The following is a 23,191-nucleotide window of genomic DNA, read 5'->3' as shown; positions in this document are numbered from 1 at the left end:
CTTCATTCCCAGCTGTATGTCCTCGCTTTTGGCTGTATTAAAATGTATGTTGTTCAAATGAGCCCACCTTACCAACTCACTGAGATCACATGCATAAGCCTATATTGCCTAACTGAACTTGCAGGCAGTCACACAATGAGAAATGTGTATATTTTGCCTGAGACATGTTTTCCTACAGAGCCCCCCTGTGAGAAATTAAATACCAATTAAATTTACAACTTCACTGGTGAATGATGTATATCCAACATCGATAACTACAGAGGACACCTACAAGTATCCAAGCCATCTCAATTTAAAATTGACATTGAATCACTATGGAATATTAACAAGTTTACTACTTTATAAGGTTTAAAATGCACCTCTGTGACAACATTTAATTTTTATTTTAAAGCATGTTTTGCTATCATAAACTGCGTGTATAGGTGTTCATGCTTTTGGTTGTGTGTAAATTCAGCAGAGAATAGCAAACTTAACTTTATACAAATTACAATGATATTTCATTATGCTTGAAAGGACAGCTCAATACTCTCATCATACAGTTGCCAAGAGTCTTGTTATAAATCTAATTTACTAACCTCTGCCCAAGCTTTGAGCACAGCCAATATCTCCATAGTTGAGGCACTTTCATTGTACAACTGACTTTGTGCTTCTTTTCCAGCTTGTACTTTGGTCAAGGATGATATGAGCAACTGATGAACCCTTCGAAGGTCATTAAGGTCACTGACTACACCACTTGCTATCCAGGCACTGCAAACCTAGTGAGTACCATAGAAAGTGTGATCACGTGAAAAAATGGAATTTACATAGTCGAATTTTATCTGTAAAGTTACTAAACAAGCTTTTTTCCCCAGTCAGGTACAGTGTTTTTAATTTGGGACTAATGATAATGTTAACTGGAATTAATGTGAATACACTCTGGTTACTGTATCCAACTCAGGGACCATGGAAACCAGCCAGAGCATGCTGGTTAGTTTCCTCCACTTCTACGCCTCCCTCCTGTGACCTCAACATTTCCAACACACCCACAGTTCCTTCTCCCTCCTATTCCCCAATTTTGCCTGTGCAACAGCAGAGTTACCCCGTCTTGGCCTCCCTGCTGAATGGATCCAGAGTAAGTGATAGTTTTGGAAAATAATTTGTTAGAATAACGGTAACTTTTTGACATTATTCTTCATAAATGACAATCTTCTTCAGCACAGGCTGATGAATAATATTTTGACACAGAGAATTCAAAAAAGAATTGCTCTTCTCAAAATGTTCCATTGTTTTCACAGGGAGTGAGGTTAAAGGCTCACTTGGCAAAAGGTGATACATAATTTGCTCAGAAGAACCTTTAAGACAATACATACAGTTATTGGGCTCAAAAGAGGGGTAACTGGGTGAAATCCATTGGCTTGTGATGTACAGGATAAGACTAGTCTTCTGGCTTTAAAAATCATTGTATGTATCCAGTATGTAGAGGAGATTAATTTTTAGAGAGAGTCTCACTTGAAAGTGTTAGCTTTAAACACTTGCCTGACATGCTTTTGCTGTGACATCAGGCGGGGTTTCAGGAGCAAACGCAGGTCGAAGTGCAGCTCCAACCTAAAGAGAAATCATTCAACACTTAATGAAATAATGGTCTGTTTCAATTTTTCTTATAAATTATACAGTTCCCTTCTATTTACACCATGATTTGATTGGGAAAATGATTAGAAGTTAGTTATGTTCCTGCTGGAGAACTGTATTGTTCTCTCTAGTAGCTAGCTACCAGGTATTACTCGGAATCCCAAGATGTTGCTGTCTTACAGATATAGCCTGGTTCTGTGGCCAGATACCTAAGTGATGGACATAAAGAATCTTTGTTTGGAGGAGGGTAGAAAAAGGGGAGATTAAGGAGCAATCTGACAGAACAGTTAAGCTTTTTCCATAAAAGAGATGGTTTCCTCTTTGAGACAGGGAGATTGAGGCTTGTTTCCCCTGTTTGCTAGGGTCTTAAACCAGAACAAAGAAAGCTTTTTCCTCCCTGAACTCTTGACCTGATAAAAAGTTTCCCAACCCTAACAAAACATTACTCCAAAGCTCGACAGGCCTAAAGACACTTAAGAAGGGAAAGTTGGGTTTAAGGAAAAGAAAGCAGCACAATATTAATAATTAGCACAAACAGATTTTAACTTGTATATGTGTGGGAATAGAAGAGACAGAACACAAACCCCATCCATTTCACAAACAACGACGTATGGAGTGACACTGATCAAGGCACATGGATTTCACCAATCCTTAGTGCTGAGGGCCACTTTCACTGAAGGCAACTGAAGAGAAATTTTCCCTGATGATTCAAAAGGTTCTTGTAGAAGAACTTAAGATACATTGCGCTTAAGTTTGTGTACGAGAACTTAAACTTAAGATGCACTGCTCTTTGGGGCAGGGAAAGTATGAATGAACTTGTACAGCGCCTAGCACAATGGGGGTGAGGCTAACTGGGGCCTCTGGGCGCTACTGTAAGAAAATTATTAAACAACAGATAAAACCTGATCTAAGCACTGGTCTCTATAGTTAGGAAACACTTCTTCAAATTTCTCCCTTACACTGGATCCTTCGAAAGCTGATACTTTGACCCTAAAGGAGCTCATCTTAACTCCCTCCCGCCCCCCAAAAGAACTGAAACATTCATGAAACTGCAAATTTTTCAAAATTTCCTTTTTAAAATCACTTATTTTATAGACCAAATTCCTATTGAAAAAGTATCCTACTAGTTGCTTAAACCATTCATTCTATAGACCCAGAGACTGAAATGCTTCTTGCAGCCAAAGATCAAATTTCACTATAAGTTTTGCCACGCAGATCTCATGCTGAATGACCAACTGTGTCAAAGATTTTTTTTGAAGTCTTAAGTAATGCTCTGCAGGATACAAATGAGCATTAATTTGTTTCCAGAGTATCGGTAAAGTTTCTATCTTCAAATTTGTTGTGGACAGATAATCCAGATGGAGTTTCTGCTAGTTTAACTTTCTGTGGTAGCAGAAATATGGGGAGTACTTCAGGCCAGAGCCTGTGTGTTTCATACCTACGCCCATCTTGGCTGGTGCAGACCAATAGAGAGGAGCTGGATTTATAACAAGTGGAAATGGGTAACTCCTTCCTGAATGGGGGAAAGATGCTGGCTTCCTTTAAGGAATTCTGTGTGGGCTTTGCTCAAGAAGCCATTGTTTGATGTTGAAAATCTTGCCAAATGGTTGTCCTATATCTATCTTCTTTTCTTTCTGGTTAAATATTATTGAACTGGTTGTGGTGACATAACTCTAAGAGTATCTCACTGTTTCGGATCTCCTGCACGCCTATCATTTTATGAGGAGACCGGAGTACAGCAAAAAGCTAAAGCTGGTTACATCATTAGATGAAATCCTCAGCATATTAAATGAAGACCAGGTGCCCATACCCATATTATCAGATTTATCAGTGGTCATTGATATCATTGATCATAAAAGTATTGTTGACGTATCTTACGTGGCTGGAACAGATAGCCAATTTCTTTTCTAGCTGGCTGTTGCTGGACATGTCAACGTGAGATTCTACGAGGTCTCTCACCACTCATCCAGAGGGCTATCAGCGCACATTAGGAAGGAGAAATGGGCTACAAAGCCTTAATTTTTCTGGTAACACAAAGTTGTGTGTGTTCATTTCTACCAGCCCAGATGATGTAGTTAAGTGCCCTATGTAATGTCTGTTAGAGACTTGAGTATGGAAGCTGGCCAAGGATTGACCCAGATAAAATTAAAGTGATGCTGGTGGATTGGGATACAAACTGAAAAATATGGCAAAAGTTATATCTGTGCCTTAATATAGGATACATGTCTGTTATTTTTTATGTGGGTGTGCAGTGTAGTGTGAGGGTTTGATTAGATTAGTTGGCCAGAGAAATGACCATGACAGCGTTTTTCATCAACGACAGGCAGAAGGTTTCAACTTTCTCTTTCATAAATGGACCTTGTTATTACAGCCTACACTTTTGTCACATTGAGAGTGGATGACTGCAAGGGCCTCTTTGTGAAACTAAACCATAAAATATTTTAGGAAACCAAAACTCAAGCAAGAATACAGCAACCTGTTTATAAGTGGGATATCTCATTATGACAACATTTACACTAATGCTTTGTTATCTAGAGTGGCTTACTTACTGATTACCAAGTGGAGCTTAAAGGGGTTGATCATAGCTTACAAAGCCCTAAATGGCTTCCTATCTGCCTCCCTCTCCATGCAACACTAATTCAACAGAGGTCCTTTGGCTGGAGCTCCCTCAGTTTAAAGGAGAAGAGAGGCTGCTGGGAGGAGAGTACCTTTGGAACTTACTCTCACACCCTCGGTGTAGCCCGAATCTGTTGATCTTCAGGTCACTGTGAAGCCTATTTTCACAGGCTTTTGGAGAAATGAGGATTGTGAGGGTTAGCACTGATAGGGAGGGTTGAATACTCGTTTGCTTGTGTTATGGTTGGATAATAAGGATTTAAGGGACACTGCAAGACTTCTTAGTTATGTATATCAGATCTATCCAGTAACTTCCTCACCGAGGACTATGTTCATTAAGTTTGAAGTTGTAAAAATATGGGAACCTGAATTACTTGAGCACAGTTTTTTGGTTTTTACCATTTCCTTAGATTTAAAATGCACCTATCTCTTGTATTCTAGGCACATATATAAATGTTATTTAAAAAAATTACAATGTAACGTCTTCACTTTTTCATTCGCCATGTTCAAAAACAAAACAGATTTTGCTTTCAAACTCAAAATCTTTGGTCTAAGCAAGCACAGAAAGTTTCAACCCTAAAGTGAAAATAAATACAACAGTTTTAGTGACAAATTGAACCCTGATTACAGAACTAGCTACTGAATATTTTCTCTTTGTCATCAAAGTGTCCATTTTGTATATAAAATTTCTATAATCAATGGGTGCTTACATTGGCTTGATATTGCTCCAGAATTACATGACCAGGAAACTCTGGTTCTGGAACAGATGCAAACCTCCGAACAACAACTAACAATGTCTGAAGTCCAGAAAGACGGAGCTGGTCACTGTGATCTGTGGCAGCCATAAAAGCCATGCGGATCAAGTCAGCTAAATGCAATACCAAAAAGTCATCTGGGGACAAAAGAAAAAACCATTCAATAAAAACAAACTTGTTCTAAAGTCTAATTTATATTAAAGATGGTGCAATTGTTTCTATTTTTACGTAGTTGTGCCCTAAAGCATTCAAATTTATTTTCTACATTACCATATGCATTTCCTTTAAGGAGTTGTTTATATCCAGGAGCATGTCACTTGTGAGTACTACCTTATAGTGGATCCTAAACAGGAGCCCTTACTTCCCAGAAAATCTACAGAGGAGTTCCCTTTGCTTTCAAACGAGCACCTTTTGTCTATTCCCCAATCATGCAATGGTATCAGCTGATATTTTTCCATTTTAAGGTAAAATTTTGAAGGAAATAAAAACCTCTATATTTGAGGCAAATTTTCATAGAGATCTTGAGGCATCAACATCTTCAGATCAACATGGGGAAGCATAGAAAATTAATGGTGTGTTCATTGGTAATTATGCAGATTACAGAATAAACAGAGCAGTGACTCTAGTTTTCTTGGATATTCCTAGATTACAAAATCGTGTTGCAGTACACAGGCACCAGTTATTGCTTCTAGTTGCCAATGTTTTCTATAGGAACAATGGCACCCTATTTGCATGTCATGCTACAACAGCTGGGTAAGTGAGTGTCAACACTGCAATTATATGCTAATATTATGACTAATTTACCATTGCTCTGTACCTGAATGAATACAGGCTTCTAATCATTTTAATTAAAGGCTGCAATTGAGGTTATGAAGAAATCTATAATGAATTTCCCTTAAGTAACCAAATGTTAAAACATAAATGTTTGCACTCTTTGCACTCTATAAAATTCTCTCGGTATCTCAGTTAGCGTAACACATACCTCTTGAATCCCTTTGTTTCCTTTCCTGAGCCAGTGTTATGTCAAAATGTGCCCTGCCTGCGTTTTCACAGTGGCTGATAATTTTACAAACACACTCTGCAGCAAAAACTCTAGTGGACCATTTTGGATTAGTGAAAGGGTGGGATCTCTCATCAGTTTCAGAGGTTAACACATCATCATCCTCTTTAGTTCCCTCCTCTTCTTGGGTAGTATCCACTGAAGCTACTGAGGTGAAATCTATATTTTTAAAAACACCAAAAAGGGAAGGAATACAACTGATTACTGAAGGAATTCAAACACATTACTGTCCTGTAAGTGCTAGCCTTTAACAGCTTAATGGGTCTAGAAACTGTAGAAAGTATGCAGTGGCTTTTAAGATTCCTGCTGCACCAAATCTCACTAGCCCTCGAAGATGACCAGGCCGCTCCTTCCATTGATTACTTATTTCAGTTAGTACCATAAGGTGGTCAATAATTTTGTCTCAAGATATTCTGCAGTCATGGCTTGGTCATGTTACTAGACTCAAGGTAGATTACATGTTACTGAGCTTTAGGGTTAAAGTAGTCCTGATGATATTAGTACATGCTGGTATCTGCACCAAAAGCTGTTTTATAGGACGTCTCCATGAAGAAACTAAATATTCCTTATTACTATTACGATTATTCACTTGAAAAGTTACAGCAGATTTTGCAAGATAACTTTTTAACAAGTTCATCTCGCTCCTCAGAATCAGCACTGCCCACTTCAGTTGGAGAACCTAGAGCTAGAATAAAAAGGCAAATGGCCCAAAACTATCTTCTGTTTCTTACATAATCTTTTTAGGACTGCAAAGGTCAGTATCATGAAAGCAAACTCAAGTCACATTGATTTATGAATGAAACAAAACAAATCCCAGGAAAGAGTTAAGACACAACAGAAACTATCAGTGTTCCAGATTGCAGGTTGTTCTCTTCATGTACAACTAGCCAGAATAAAATAAATCAAAATAAAAGTCAAAATGGTTTAAGCCAAAACTGATTCTTTCGGGGGCATAGCTTTTACCTGAACCCAATATTCCCCAAGAGCTTATCTTTGTAGTTCCTCCTCCTCATTTGTTCTCCATTCTTAGAATTCAGTCCTTTCAGAATATTAAGTAGGGTAACTAGTTCAACCTGCTCTGAATTATTCATTTAGAAGTATAGCTCTGCATCATTTCCTCCATTAATAACAGAGAGCCAATAGCTTAAGGGAATTTTCTTCTGGATCCCCAAAGGGCCTCATAGCCCCAGTGTTTACTGCATTTTAATTTCTGCTATGAGAATAAATAAAATCTATAACCAGAGGTAAACCCCAAATTTCTGAACATTAACTATTCCAAACCTCCATGTTGCCAAGAACTCATATCTTGTGCTATATCCAAAATTCAATACTGAAAACCAAAATCTATTATGAAACCTTGATTTTATAAATTTATTGTTATCAGCCAAGACCTTTATAAAAACAAGGATTGGCTTGCTATTGAAAAATGGTTGAAAAGTGATTTTTATTGAATGTTCTGAATACCAGAATGCCATTAAAGCATACCAGAAATGTAGAAAAAGATAGCAGACAATTTTTGTATGACTACATTTCAGCAGAACATTTCAAAGACTGTAGGTTTTCAAGACTTTAGTTGCTCTTATTTATTTACTGAGAACAGCCACTGATTGACAACACAGCAGAATCAAGACCGAAGCAAAAGGGCCTGTCAAGATTAATTTTATATCACACATTTCAGGAAGCAGTCTTGCTACTGATGTATCATTTTCTCTGTCTGTTTAGAGCTAACCCAGACTCTACTAATTGCATGGGTGTGGACTATAAATTTCATTATGTACAAGCACAGCTGCATAACATGCACATGACTAATACCACAAGATCCTCAGCATATGTTGCTTTATAGCAACTAAAGATTCATTGAAAAGGAATCCACACACTATACACTAGGTATTAATGACTAGCCTGAACCATTATCTCAGATGTAACGATATGTTCCATTCCAAAGTTTGTGGAAATTTGAACTTTGTGGCTCAAGCCTTTCATCAAGTAGGATATGACTAGTCATGGAAAGAGTTACTGTTCACCAGCCCTTTTCAGAACGCAAAAGGCAGTCAGGAAAGATCAAGTAATTTCCCATTCTAGGGGAAAAAGTGTAAGTATCAAATAATTTAAAATAAATAGCAGTAATACACTTTTTCACAATCTGTACACTTCTAAGAGATGAGACTGATTATTTCTCTCCTGTAAAGCAGAGATCATTTGTAGGCCTTGTTTTTATTACATTCCCAGCTAGAATATGTTAGCACTTACCAGCTGAGGCAGCAAGAACATCGTTACAAAGCTTCAGCCAGAACGAGAGCTTTTCCACTGCCACTGATGTAAGCATATGACTTAGGGTCTCTCTGATATCTTGGCATAGTCTTTGATCCAATTCTTTGTCCAGCAAGCTCAGCAATGCTCCCTCCAGGCCAACTTCTCTGATGTTAATGTCTGTTAAGAACACAGTCTATCATCTGAGTGGTATGCATCACAAAATTGCCATAACACAAGAGTGTAGAAATTCAGTTACAGTACTTAATAATTACACAAGTCATATATTGCAAACAGAAAATATCTGCCATGCCATCTGGGTGCAAAACCAACTTTAAGAACACCACATTATTCAATATTGCCCCAAATGAATTGCACCCCAGTAATTTTTCTAGCTTTTCCCAGGGTCATGAAATGCCTGTCCAATGTGAATGTCGCTTTGTGTTATGTTAAGCTGATTTACTAGAATCCACTCCAGTGAGGATGTTATGTTTAGCTCTAACTGCTTGGTTAAAATCTCTATACCCATGTTAATGTTTTACTTTCTGAAGAATTCTTCATTGTCTGCTAACCCTTGTTATTAGCTTTTGAATATGTAGCAGGTTATTAAGGTTTTTTTTAATGTAATTAGTCATTCAAGGTTGCTGAGAATTTACTGTAATGATTACAAAAGTACAAGATTGAAAATGGCCTTAGACATCAATAACATGAACACAAGTAGGGGAATTTAAATAATAAGAGAATTAGGATTTGCTATGCTAAAAAGGCAACATTTATTTAGTGTGAGGCCAAATGTGGCAGGCCTGATTTTTAGTCAAAGTAGGTCCAGAGGCTTAACCCAAGTTCATATATTTGTGTCTTCTCATGCTGTGTGACAGACAAGCACAGAAAGACGAGTACACCACATACAGTGAAACCCCGCTATAACGCGCCCCACGGTAATGCAAATTCGGATACAACGCGATCATAAGATGGCTCCGGCTGCCCCAAACCAAAAAAATGGCAGTGGAAAAGCTCTCGTTCTGGCTGAAGCTTTGTAAAGATGTTCTTGCCGTTCTCCTCCCCAGCTGCTCCTCGCTCTTCCTCTGCCTCTTGCACATCTCCCCTACTCTCCCCAAGTGTTTCCCTCTTTTGCTGCATGGCTGAGAGCCCCTGCTGCTGGAGCAGGCTGACAGCTGGGAGGGATGCTACAGAAACAGTGGCACGAACTCCGCTCTGAATATCAGCAACTCCTCAGTGTCAAACACTGCAATCAGCTCTCCGTGTGGAGGGGAGTTGGCTGAGCACCTCTGTACAGATCTCTTGAGATCTGCTCCAGCTCCACTCTGCCAGGTCCCAAAACTCCGGTTTTCAAAGTCCAAACCCAGCCATTCTCAGGCCGGTGCTGGTTCATTTAATAGGTTGATTAGCTTGTGCTGTCACTATTTATTGCTACACTCTTTCAGTTACCATTATGGGCAGTTCACAAACGCAAGTCGTTTTCTGCCCAAGAGAAACTGATTAGCTTGAAACGGTAAATTTCCGTAACCCTGCTATAATGTGACCCCACATTTATTGTGATCGAATTTTTTGGACCCCAATAATCGCGTTATAGTGGGGTTTCACTGTAGTTGCATAAATAACCTTAAAATGGAGTGGGGGAGGGAAGAGGATTTTTGCAACTATGTAACTATAGAGATAACCACTTTATTTATTAAGAAATTAATTGATGTGAATAGCTTGTCAGTAGTTCAAAGCCTAAGTATGGTCACCCAAAACACCACACACAGACAAAAGGGCAGGCCTAAGTTTCTTATGGTAATAAAAATGGGAAAATATGGCCATAGATCCATGTGGGTTATATAATCCAAAGGTACCCCCCCCCCCCAAAAAAAACCCGAACACTGGATACTTTCCTATACTCTGGGTACATCAGGTTTCTGAAAGACTGTCAATTGGATCAGGACCTGTTCTCTGATATGCTCCACTTACTGATTCTATCTTTGTTTTCCCATATCTTAGGAGTATGTGAGTAAGTTTACAATCCTAAGAGCTCTTTATGTTGTTTAGTTATATTAATGAGTGGACTTGTTCTGATGTTAAGTAAAGCATTTATCTATATATCCCCTATTGATTCCGTACTCAACAGCTATCATCTGTGTAGCTGCCAGAAGGAAAGAACCTGTGATGATGATAATTACCAGTGCAAAAATTGTTCAGGCTACAAAGTTAAGGTTAAATGATTCTCCATCTACAAAAATAGCTCTGAAAGAACATTATAGTAACAAAATACACAGTCGTCTGGAAATCCTCAGTTATTACCGACAGTTGATTATTCTCATTTGCTTAATATCACTAAATTTACAAATCAACACTTAAAGTGGGCCTTTAACTAAATTCACCTATGGTGTAATCCTGTACTGCACAAAAAGAGGCTTGCTAAATGTTAAAATAACATTGTCACATAATCTCTCTGAGATAGGTACAGTAAATATTAGTGTGCACCAGCAGGGTCTATATGGACCAATTAACGCACAACATGTTAGCCTGCTTTAGAAATCACACCCCTGTATTAAACACCGACGCACTATGTTGACAAGCCCTTAGTGTAAGGGAGGCTGCTGTGGTGTACATTTACATCCCAACTTGCCACAAACTAAATATTCATACAGATAAGCCCATGGTCCAATTAACAAATAAAAATAATTTAAAACTTCTTTGGGTCTCTTTTGGGGCTTCCTGCTTTTCCACCAAAACTTCAAAGACTGCAGTGGAAGCTGGCTGACGAACTTGCACATATGCAGTACATATGACACCTGGTGCTCAGCACTTTTGAAAACCAGACCCCTTACTGTATTTATATGCTCAACTAAATTGTATGTTTTGGGGGGCAAGGACTGACTTTGTGTGCGTAGATAGCACCTAGCACAATGGAATATGGAACCCCTTTTTAAAAACCTTGACCTAAAGTTGTTGGCACATTTATATTAATTCACTATTGCAGTGTTATAGTACTGTCAACCCAAAGCTTTAAAAAACCATGAGTAAGGTTCCAGAAAATCAGGAGATTAACTTAAAGATCACAATTTTAAAAAAGGTTTTTTTTACCTACTATTTGGTTATTGTCACAGTTAGGGTGCACTCAGGACACATTTTCTAGCTCTTCTCTGCAACGATGGGGGCTAGAAACTTTTTTTTTTTAAATGAAAATTGAGATTTTGCTCTCTTGGATTGCTCCAGGAGTTGGGGCTTTAAGAAAAACACCAAGTATTATGACACTTATGACAAAATTGTGAGGCTTGGCAACACTGCTGTTAGCATTGTTTTATCACTGGGAAATGCCTAAAAAGCTTCAACAAAAATAATCACATAAATATCATGTTTTAGTAGAAATAAATATTTTGAGTTAAAGGTTTTTAAATATGCTACAGAACAAATAATCTGCCATCTCAGTTTAATTTAGAAGGGAGGATGCTTAACAATCCAAGTTCAGCATGAGTCCAGCACTGCACTCTCAAGGCTTAATGGACGTACATTACCTGGAGTGAAGTCTTCTCTGCAGTCTTTAACAAAGGCAACAGCATGTTCTGATACCTCAGCTGCTTCTCTTTGCACTAGCTGACGCAAACAAGCTAGTACTGCTCGTCTCAACAACAAGTAGGAGCTACAGAGATTCACCTGAAATATGCAAACAAAGAGAGTAAGATGGCTCACAACCTCTGTTGCAGCTACCCAATACGGCAATAGTCCAGTGCTTTCTGATTGATCACTGTTATGAAATAGACTGTGAAGTCCATCACCAAATAACTGTCCTATTTTGCGTACCTTTATAGACCTAAAATTAAAAGTTTACAATATTGTAAATGCTTTGGTAACCACAGTAATTTTAAAGTTCTCTCAGTGAAATTATCCAACAGAGCCAGTCATATCCATCTTTCATTGAAGTCAGTGAAAAAAATTCCACTGACTTCAAGGAAAGTTGAATCGTGATCTAAATGAATGCCTATTTTACTTTTATCCAGAGTACAAAATTACAGTGTGGTATGAAAACTCAGTCCAAATGAACTCCACTCATATCACCATGATAGAGAGCTAGGAGTGATGAAAGAAAATTACGATACAACTAAGGACAGGAAAACCAAGCTCAAATAATTCCAAGGTCTGTGCATGAAAGTGAGATTGTAAGAGAGAGGGCAAAGAGAATAATAAATGGATGCTGAACAAGGTTTCTTTTGAAAATATAATCCAACTAAATTGTAGTTGTTTGTTTTGGGGAAGGTCAGGTTTAGGGATGGGCATGTCGTGTGGAGACAAGTCAGCTCTCCTGAACCATTCTCCAGCATGGCTGTTTAGAGCATCATTTCTTCAACATCACAAGATCAGACTCTGCTTTTTGTATTGAAAACCGATGCCAACGTAAACATTGTTCCTGGAGCAAGGAAACAACTTTAAAAAAACCAAGTCTTGCACCTGAGGTTCTTCTCCCTCCCTCCCCACAAATTTTAAGACTATCCTGAAAGTAATCCACAGATACACTATGCTTGTCAAGTGGCTGGGCAGGGTAACTAGACCAATGTTTATACAATTTACTGTAATCCAAGTTTAGGTTATAACGAGTAAACAACCAAAATGAGCATGTGTCTAAGTATATGGAAGGTAAAGAGGTTATCCTTTACAATTAAGTAACCTTCTACCCTTATGTGTCACCTAAAGGCAGTGGTTTTCAACCTTTTTTCCCATTTACGGACCCCTAAAAAATTTTCAATGGAGGTGCAGACCCCTTGGAAATCTTAGGCCTGGTCTACACTAGGATTTTAAATCGAATCTAGCAGCGTTAATTCGAATTAACCGCTCAACCGTCCACACCAGGAAGCCGTTTAATTCGACCTAGAGGGCTCTTTAGTTCGAATTCGGTACTCCACCCCGACGAGGGGAGTAGCGCTAAATTCGACATGGCTATCTCGAATTAGGCTGTGTGTGGATGCAAATCGAACTTAGTAGCTCCGGGAGCTATCCCACAGTGCACCACTCTGTTGACGCTCTGGACAGCAGTCCAAGCTTGGATTCTCTGACCAGCCACACAGGAAACGACCCGGGAAAATTTGAATTCCTTTTCCTGTCTGGGCACTTTGAATCCGATGTCCTGTTTGGACATCGGGGCGAGCTCAGCAGCACCTGCAACGATGCAGAGCTCTCCAGCAGAGGAGTCCATGCAATCCCAGAATAGAAAGAGGTCCCCAGCATGGACAGACCGTGAAGTCCTGGATCTGATCGCTGTGTGGGGCGATGAGTCTGTGCTTTCAGAGCTGCGCTCCAACAAACGGAATGCAAAGACCTACGAGAAGGTCTCCAAAGCCATGGCACTCAGAGGATACAGCCGGGATACAACGCAGTGCCGCGTGAAAATCAAGGACCTGAGACAAGGCTACCAAAAAGTCAGAGCGGCAAACGGACGCTCCGGAGCCCAGCCCCAGACATGCCGCTTCTACGAGGCACTGCATGCCATTCTAGGTGGGTCTGCCACCACTGCCCCACCAGTGACCGTGGACTCTGAGTATGGGATAGTGTCGACGGGCAGTTCCTCGGCGATGTTCGCCGATGGGGAAGATGAGGAAGGGTTTGTGGAGGACGACGCAGGCGACAGCGCTTACAATACCGCTTTCCCCGACAGCCAGGATCTCTTCATCACCCTCACAGAGATCCCCTACCAACCCTCCCCGGCCGTTAACCCGGACTCAGAATCAGGGGAAGGATCAGTCGGTAAGTGCTATAAACATGGAAACATTTATTTTTTTAAAAACAGGAATAAAAAATATGTAAAAACTATATAAAAACTTTTCCATATAAAACTATATAAAAAGAAGGTCCACACATATAGGGATGGAACAGAAATCCTCCTGGGACACTTCCACGAAGCTCTCGTACAGGAGCTCGAAAAGCCTCCGCAGGAGGTTCCTGGGGAGAGGTGCCTTATTTGGTGCTCCGTGGAAGCACACTCTTCCGCGCCAGGCCATCCTAATGTACAGCGGAATCATTGCCTCCACCAGCATGGCAGCATACGGTCCTGGTCTGTGCAGGGATTCTAGCAGCATCCTCTCTCTCTCTCTCTCTCTCTGAGTGACCCGCCTCAGGGTAATCTCGTTCGGCGACTGCTGCATCTAATTAGGGCAATTAGTGTACTGTTACTATTGTGAATGCTTGACTTTTACTTTGCATAGCAAATGACCTTCATTTAACAGCCACGTGTTGGAGGCCGCAGAGGAAAAGCATACAGTGATCTTTCCCGGGCACAGCCGCGAGGGGCTGGAACAGGGTCAGACTTTATGCTTTCCAGATTGCCTTCAGCGGGAGGGCACAGCTATCCATTAACTGTTAAGCAGCCTATAGTGTAGTGCTTACCAGGCCTGGCTGCTACACGGATTCAGCTGTACCGCCCCGCTTGTCCGATCTCCTATGCAAGACCGCAGCCAATGAAAGCGTATTCTAAAATCTCGAACTTGTCCTGAGAGCTCGTGAGACTAGGTTCCCTGTATGGTCTTGTTCACAGAAACTGACTAGAGTGTGTTCAGTGTTCGCAAACATGTATCTTTTCAAGGAAATCACTTCCTTTTTCCCATCACACAGCTGCGGCTCCTTCAAGAACTGCCCCGGCATCCCCCTCACAGAGGCTGGCGCAGATTAGGCGGCGAAAGAAAAAGACTATGGACGACATGTTCTCGGAACTGATGGCTTGCTCCAGAGCCGAGGCGGCCGAGCAGAGACAGTGGAGGGAGACCCTATGTCAGCACCAGCGCTCACACAGCGAACGGGAGGACAGGTGGCGGCAGGAAGACCAGCAGGCGACTCAAACGCTGCTTGGGCTAATGAGGGAGCAAACGGACACGCTCCGGCGCCTTGTAGATGTTCTGCAGGACCGCAGGCAGGAGCAGAGAGCCCCCCTGAACTGTATCTGCAACCGCCTTCCCCCGCCACAAAGTCCTGTCCCCCCTCACCCAAAATCACAAGAAGGAGGGGCGCTAGGGACCGTGAAAACTGTCACTCCACCCCAGCAGAGCGCTCATGTACCAAACAGCTCTCATGCCATAAATTGTGAGAAGTGCTTCCCTTCCTGGATCACCCAGTCCCAAATCCAAGTTTCATCCCCCCACTGTGTAGTTGAGTATTAAGAGTAGTTTGTTGTTATTCACTGTTTCCGTCACGTTTTCCTTGTCAGAAGACTTTGTGTGAAGGGGGGGGAGGGGTTTTTTAATTGCATAGGACAGCCTCCATTACCAGGGTACAGACTTGGGGGCAGGATCAACAGCAGGACACACACAGACTGCAGTCACTAGGCACCAGGGTCAGTCTGTGAGGTGTATGCTGCCCCGGGTCAGTCTGTGAGGTGTATGCTGCCCCAGGGTCCTAGCACCTGCCATCCACAAATGGCAAGGCAGGCTGCCCTTACCATGCCCTTCCACCCTAGCCACGAGCCTCTCCGATGCCCTGAGCCCCAGCAAGAGCCCTCATCCACGGACACATACTCACCCTTCCCACACACCCCTCACCCCTTCCTATGCCCTAACCCCCAGCCCAGAGCCTGCATCCAAACTCCGTCCCAAAGACGGCACCCCTCACCCCTTCCTGCAAACCCACCCCTTCCTGCACACCCACCTGCAACCGTCCTCCCCCCAGAGACCGCTGTAGGAGCAGGAGCCTGTCATTCCTCTAGTGTAGAAGCGGTCTGTACATCAGTGCACACCGTACCCACCGCAGTCCGCGTCCATGTTTCAACCCTTGAACAGGAATTCATAATAAAAGAAAACTTTGTTAATAATCAGTGTTCCATTAAATTTATTTTAAAACATGTGTTGGAAGGGGGGAAACCTGGAGAACGGGGTATGTAACCGCAGATCGAAGTCAACAGTCACTGAAACAGGCTCAGGTTCAGCTTCTCTGTAAATCAACTGGAGAGTCATAGGTTACCCTGCTCTCCGAGGAACCTAGCTTTCAAAGCCTCCCGGATGCACAGCGCTTCCCGCTGGGATCTTCTATCGGCACGGCTGTCTGGCTGAGCGTAATCAGCAGCCAGGCGATTTGCCTCAACCTCCCATCCCGCCATAAAGGTCTCCCCCTTGCTCTCACAGAGATTGTGGAGCACACAGCAATAACAACGGGGATATTTTTTTCGCTGAGGTCCGAGCGAGTCAGTAAGCTCCACCATCTCCCCTTGAGACGTCCGAAAGCACACTCCACCACCATTCTGCACTTGCTCAGCCGGTAGTTGAAGAGCTCCTTCTCACTGTCCAAGGCGCCTGTATAGGGCTTCATGAGCCAGGGCATTAGCGGGTAGGCTGGGTCCCCGAGGATCACTGTAGGCATCTGCACATCCCCAACCGTTATTTTGTGGTCCGGGAAGAAACTACCTGCCTGGAGGCGTTTAAACAGACCAGAGTTCCTGAACACACGCACGTCATGAACCTTGCCCGGCCACCCGACGTAGATGTTGGTAAAACGTCCCCTATGGTCCACCAGTGCTTGCAGCACCATAGAAAAGTAGCCCTTTCGGTTAATGTACTCACTGGCCTGGTGGGCTGGTCCCAGGATAGGGATGTGAGTCCCATCTATAGCCCCACCGCAGTTTGGGAATCCCATCGCGCCGAAGCCATCTATGACGACCTGGACGTTTCCCAGGGTCACTACCTTTGAGAGCAGTTGCTCAACGATTGCGTGGGCTACTTGAATCACAGCAAGCCCTACGGTAGATTTGCCCACGCCAAAGTGGTTCGCTACTGACCGGTAGCTGTCTGGCGTTGCAAGTTTCCAGAGGGCTATGGCCACTCGCTTCTGCACACTCAGGGCTGCTCGCATCCGGGTGTCCTGGCGCTTCAGGGCAGGGGACAGCAAGTCACAGAGTTCAAGGAAAGTGTCCTTACGCATCCTGAAGTTTCGCAGCCACTGTGATTCATCCCAGACCTGCAGCACTATGCGGTCCCACCAGTCCGTGCTTGTTTCCCGGGGCCAGAATCGCCGTTCCACACCATGAACTTGACCCATTGCCACCATGATCTCCACTGCACGGCGTACCCTGCTTTGTGAGAGGTCTGCGCCACTCTGTGACTTCCTGTCCTCACCGCGCTGACGGAGCCTCCTCGCCCGATTTCTCAGCAGCTGACTGTGGAAGAGGCGGACGATAAGGTGCGAGGAGTTGACAACGGCCATAAGTGCAGCGATGATCGCAGCGGGCTCCATGCTCACAGTGCTGTGGCGTCCGAGCTGTAACCGACCAGAGAAGGGCGCGAACACATTTCCCGCCGGCGCTTTCAAGGAGAGAGGGCGGGAGTGACGGTTGAATGATGACAGTTACCCAAAACCACCCTCGACACATTTTTTCCCCCAGCAGGCATTGGGGGCTCTACCCAGCATTCCAATGGGCAGCAGGGAGTGCGGGAACTGTGGGATAGCTTCCCACAGTGCACCGCTTCCAAAGTCGACGCTGGCCCCGTTACTGTGGACTCAGACAGTCGAATTAGTGTATTTAGTGTGGATACACAAATTCGACTTCATAAGGTCGAATCCACAAATTCGAATTAAGTAGATTCGAAATAGTCTTGTAGTGTAGACGTACCCTTAGGCATAGTCTGTGGACTCCCAAGGGTCTGCAGACCAGAGGCTGAAAACCACTGTTCTGTTGTAACGACCTTTTTGTGGACCGCTTAGACATAGTCTGCGGACCAATCACAGGTTGAAAACCTCTGTTCTAAGGTAACTGAAAAAGGACAGAACTGAGAGTCTTCTGCAGAGAACCTTTGCTGAGGGGTCATGCTCCTCATTTGTCATTGATAAGCCAGTCACTCAAAATGAGATTAAAAATAAAAAAATTAAGGACACAAAGAATAAGTGATATGGAATCTCAGTTTCATTATATTTAAAACTAATTTGTCTCTCCTGCTTTCGTATGCTTATGCATGCGAATCTGCAAAACTCATTATGAATTATATATTTAATAGATACAAAGATTTGCTCTGAATAACAATTCTTTTGTAAAAGAAATGAGTCAATTAGTATCTCTGCAAGATACTTTAACTGAAATTGTAAAGGGTACAACTGAATCTTTAATGCAACACTTATTCACGCAGGCCACATCTCCTGGAAATCTGGCATGCTTAAAATTGCAGCTCACCAGATAATTTTTATAGGGAAGGACAGAGCACTCAAGTCAGGATACTGGGAAATGTGAGAGACACATTCTTCATATCTCTCATTCTCCCACATTTTAAGTAGGGAAAAAGGGAACACACACAATGCAAGCAACACATAAAAATTAACTTAAACCATTTCTGCATTGGACATGTTAAAGTCAAACAGATGCAAAATTAAGTGCACAAAATGAAACACATGTGCCAGCTGCCGAAGGTTAGAAGGGATTTGGTTAGGGTGATACCAGATGAACATCATTTGACATGCTAAAGATATTTTACTTTACATTAATGGTTAAACAGCGAGAGAGAGACAGGAGGAAATAAAAAATGCCACTGCAAACTGCTGAAATTTTAGGATTAACAAGGCACAGGGACCTACCAACACAGAATTATCCAACAAGATCTCCTGCACAAAAACAAATGACAAACCAGTCATGACAAAATCAAAATACAGTTACCACAATGATACTCACTACAGCAAGGAAATCATAAAATGTAAATTCAGAATATTAAATTCAGAGTCTTATCTCAAACATTCCACAATAACCTCATTTGCTTAGTCCAGATACCTCATCATATAATGTTGAACATCTTTAAAATGTACGCCAACAGCCCATAAAACTCATTGGTTAAAATAAATGTAAAAGCAGCTCTTGAAAGTGGTCATTGAAACTATTATATATATTTGTATCTGAACATGTTTTCTTTTGGGTCCTATAGCTGAAAACCTGAGCATCCACCCTATGCAGCCATCCTATGTATATGAGATGCATAAATAAGAACCTAGTGTGTATCCGTAAAGTTAGCTGTAAAATTAATATTAGTCATCACTAGATACAAAAGGTTATTTCCACAACCAAGTATTTAATTGCCAGAACTTGACAGAGAATGTTAAGTACCATGCAGTTAGATGCAAAGCCCTGGGTAAGAAAATCCTCTTTCTAAAGGAAGAAAATTCTAAGATGCTGTTTTTTTATTTTGTTTTGGGGTAGGGGTGGGGACTAGGGGAGAAGGGGGAAATGAAGATGAAGGTGGGATGATGATGTTCTTTTTATATAACTTTTTTTTATAAGAAGTCTTCTTTTAATTATTAAATATTTTAAGAACATTCTAACAAAGTTTGAACTCATAAATTTTCAATATATTGGCAATAGCCTTGGAGAAATAGGAAAAAATCCCTCCAAATAATTATTCGTAATTAGAATTGGTAATTAACGTAACCACTCTCAGCAACAGTGTTTTCAGCTCTCTCCTCACTAGCGTGTCTCAATGGACATCAGTAATACAGTCTGTTTCTCTGACAAGAGCCTCTTTACCTTCCTCCCCGTCTGTTACAAATAATTGCTCAGCACAGAATGGTGGTATTAAAACTAAAAAATAATACCACCTAGCTCTTACTTAGCATTTTTCATCTTTAGAGCTTAAAGTGCTTTACAGAAGGTCAGTATCATCCTTCTTTTACAGATGGGGAAACTGAGGCACAGGGAGAGATACTTGCCCAAACTCACCCAGCAAGCCAGTGGCAGAACTGGGAATTGTACTTATGTCTCCCACGTCCCAAAACAGTGCCCTGTCCATGCCTCCTATTAAGACAACAAGGGTAATTTTTCAGGCAGACCGCATGCCCTACAAACTTCTACTGAATTCAATGAGGCTTCAACACAGGTGCAGGGTCCACCTGCATGGTGACCTCTGCCGGAATGTGGTCTAAATAAGAAAAGTATAAATCAAACCCCACTTATTCATAGTTATGACTGAGAGACCTATTGCCAATTACTAAACTGTATGTATTAGTGTGGAGGGCTTTGATTCTGAAATGAGCTCCTCGCAGACAGAAATCTACAACTGTGTGGAGTCCCGGATTTCACTGGGACGCGGTGTAGGCACAAGAATCTACCCACGTAAAACTTCCTGTAGGGTTGGGACTTAAATGAACACACACACGCACACACGCACACACATGCACCAAAATATACTTTGCTTTTTAATTGACAAGTGTAGGTAAGTTTTAATTTATGAAGTATTCCATAATTTACTGTAACAATTTCACAAGTATATTGAAGTATTATTCTGTAAAAACAATGAAGTCTTTGTAATACAAAACCTCACTACAAACACACTATTATTAAATCTTTGCTGAGAAATCTTTGCTGAGAAACCAATTTTTTGTGCAGTTTAGAGAGGTACTACTGTAAACAGAAGTGGTCAAGACGTTCATTCCATAGATTTGCAAATAGATGGAAATGCTAATGAGTTGGCTGATCAACAGGACAGCAACTCCTAAGTCTGGAGTGCTTTCATAAAAGATGAGTGGAAATGCTTTTTACCTATTGAAAGAAAGATCAAGGATAAAATACGCTGGAAGGGGGAGAAGAAAGAAGAATCCCTAAAAGGTACAATTCTCCCAAAATAAACATGCTCATGCTTAAACCCAATAGTAATGTGGAGCTCTCTCTGAATCTTGCAGATACATTTCTACGAAAACCTCAAACATATATGCAAGAAATGTGAACTCCATAAGAAATCAAAACGTATATCTACTAATGAATGCAACAGCTGCTTAGACAAAAGAACACTTAAACTCCAAGACAGACAAGGCAGAGATACAAGAAAATCCAGAACATTTACTCTTTTTTTGACTTCTGAGAAAAAAACTTTTACAGGAAAACCAGCTAAATCATGTATACACAATGAGGGTAGATCAAATCTTTTTAAAATCTTCTCTTGCTACAGTATGTTCTTATGGAAGCAGGCATTTTATTGTGTGGGAAACAGCTTCAGATATAAGAATAATAGGCAAAGTGGAATAAATTGACTAGGGAGGTTGTGGAATCTCCATCATTGGGGATTTTTAAGAGCAGGTTAGACAAACACATGTCAGGGATGGTCTAGATAATACTTAGTCCTGCTACAAGTGCAAGGAACTGGACTAGATGATCTCTTGAGGTCCCTTCCAGTCCTATGATTCTAGTACAGGATCAAAGAAAAAAAATAGAACTAGGACACCCAATACTTGTGCAAGTAGAGGTTGCATTTGGTGCTGTGGACATGACCTTAGTGGAAAGAACGCCCTGTTTTGCTTATGAAGAACCGACCAGGCATGTTAGCATTAGGGTTGCTTTCTTGGATTTAACAAATTCTGGGGACATGGCAGCTACCATGGCAATTAAAAGGTAATATATAATATTTTACAAATGAGATGACAGACCTGAAAAGTGGCCTATCCCTCAGGCCTGCAAACTGAAGTGAGAGGGGGCAGCTGTCTTGAGTACCAGAACCACAACAACAACTGCTCACTAGCAGTACAGAATTGAAGGGGAAGGTAAACTAATATAGATGTCTTTAAAATTATAAATAATTATATTACTTATACTGAATATTGAGAAGTAATCAGTTACTTCAACAAACCTTAACCTCACATAGGCGAGAAGAAATACTGGCCAGAATTAAGAAGTGGGCAAAACCCAAAACTCATACATTTTGTCAACAAAAGTTTGGCTTGTGTAAGAATGGCAGCACATACTCTCAGTAACGGGTATGCTCTTGGGAGAGATACAGAAGGAAGGAAACAGAAGGAAGGAAAATGGATAAATAGAAAGGGGAGAAGAGAGAATGATCATGTGCATATGAAAGACAGAATACCTCACCCTATTAAAGAATGACTGATTACTAAAACACAGTATTAAATGTATTTTAACAACTGATAACAGGCTGGTTTAAGGAAAATTTATTTAAATGTTTTATGTTTCAAGGCAAAGGTTGAAAATTTTAAAAACAGGGAAAAATACATTTTCATAGCTGTACTTACACATAGGCAGCTTACAAGGCTAGACAAGTTGACATGTCGTGGAGCAAACATATGAAGCTGCTGTAGGCAAGAGATGGCTTGAGCCTGAACAAGGCAGTCAGGGTTATCCTGCATCACCGCACAGCCCAGGAGGCAAGAAGATCTTAAGGCTGAAACTGCAGTATTACTGCCTACAGTTAGAAAAACAGTGTTTTAATACTTCCAACATATTAATTTTCCTCTATTTTTTTTTAAATAGGTACAAATATGAATAATTATACAAAGCATTCACTCTTAATAAAATGATTCACATAGGAGTTTCTGCAAGCGATTCAGTCAAGTAGAATAATAATCATCATACTTAGCAGTTCTACTGCACCTTTAAACAGACAGTCACAGTCAACTTAGTCCTGCCTCAGTGCAGGGGACTGGGCTAGAAGGAAAGGTTCCTTCCTACCTTTCTATGATTCTAAGCTTACAAACAAGCAAGAAGGCCTCAAAATACCACTGAGAGGTAGGCAGGCAGGCATTATAACCAGTTAACAGAGGGGGACAATAAGGCACAGAGAGGTCACACAGTGAGTCAGTGGTAAACTTAGACCTGACTCAATTCTTTTCTCTAGCCTCTAGATCCCACTCCCCACTTTTTGGACTACTGGCACACTTATTCAGTAGAACTTTCTATACCAATACAAAAGGTGTGTTTTCTTTTTTAAGGTAATATTTCGGGAGGGGGGGGGGGGGAATGAACTAAATGATTAATAAAGCCTGGGATTGGCAGGCAGGTAAATGTATCAAGGTAGTACATGCACATCATATGAAGGACTGGGTGAATTTATTATCAATGATAGAGTACACAAATAATAAATAAAAGGAATTCACTTGCAGGTGAGTCAGTGGGATGGAAGTGGACTTAGGCACTGAAACAGCTATAGATGCAGGAAGCTAAGGCTCTGAT

The 23,191-nt window shown here is 41.4% G+C and overlaps 1 protein-coding gene and 1 long non-coding RNA gene across 4 annotated transcripts in view; one reads left to right on the top strand and one right to left on the bottom strand.

Annotated features, from left to right (window-relative positions):
• HEATR5A (HEAT repeat containing 5A) overlaps positions 1–23,191 on the bottom strand; it is a 131,917-nt gene that overhangs the window by 25,727 nt on the left and 82,999 nt on the right. For all 3 annotated transcript variants that reach the window (XM_045016018.1, XM_045016016.1, XM_045016017.1), the window contains 7 exons: positions 22,255–22,424; positions 11,808–11,946; positions 8,290–8,469; positions 5,962–6,198; positions 4,935–5,116; positions 1,516–1,584; positions 576–755 (listed from right to left, as the gene is read on the bottom strand). In XM_045016018.1, the coding sequence (XP_044871953.1) occupies positions 576–755; positions 1,516–1,584; positions 4,935–5,116; positions 5,962–6,198; positions 8,290–8,469; positions 11,808–11,946; positions 22,255–22,424 (1,157 nt within the window). The remainder of the gene's footprint in view (positions 1–575; positions 756–1,515; positions 1,585–4,934; positions 5,117–5,961; positions 6,199–8,289; positions 8,470–11,807; positions 11,947–22,254; positions 22,425–23,191) is intronic.
• LOC123369932 overlaps positions 1–23,191 on the top strand; it is a 71,083-nt gene that overhangs the window by 3,053 nt on the left and 44,839 nt on the right. The window contains exon 2 of the long non-coding RNA XR_006579192.1: positions 659–758. This is a non-coding gene — a long non-coding RNA (uncharacterized LOC123369932). The remainder of the gene's footprint in view (positions 1–658; positions 759–23,191) is intronic.

The sequence above is a fragment of the Mauremys mutica genome, chromosome 4 (genome assembly GCF_020497125.1).
Source record: "Mauremys mutica isolate MM-2020 ecotype Southern chromosome 4, ASM2049712v1, whole genome shotgun sequence".
Lineage (NCBI taxonomy): Eukaryota > Metazoa > Chordata > Testudines > Geoemydidae > Mauremys > Mauremys mutica.
Note: the sequence above shows the minus strand (reverse complement) of the source record. Positions and strands in the feature narration are given on the sequence as shown.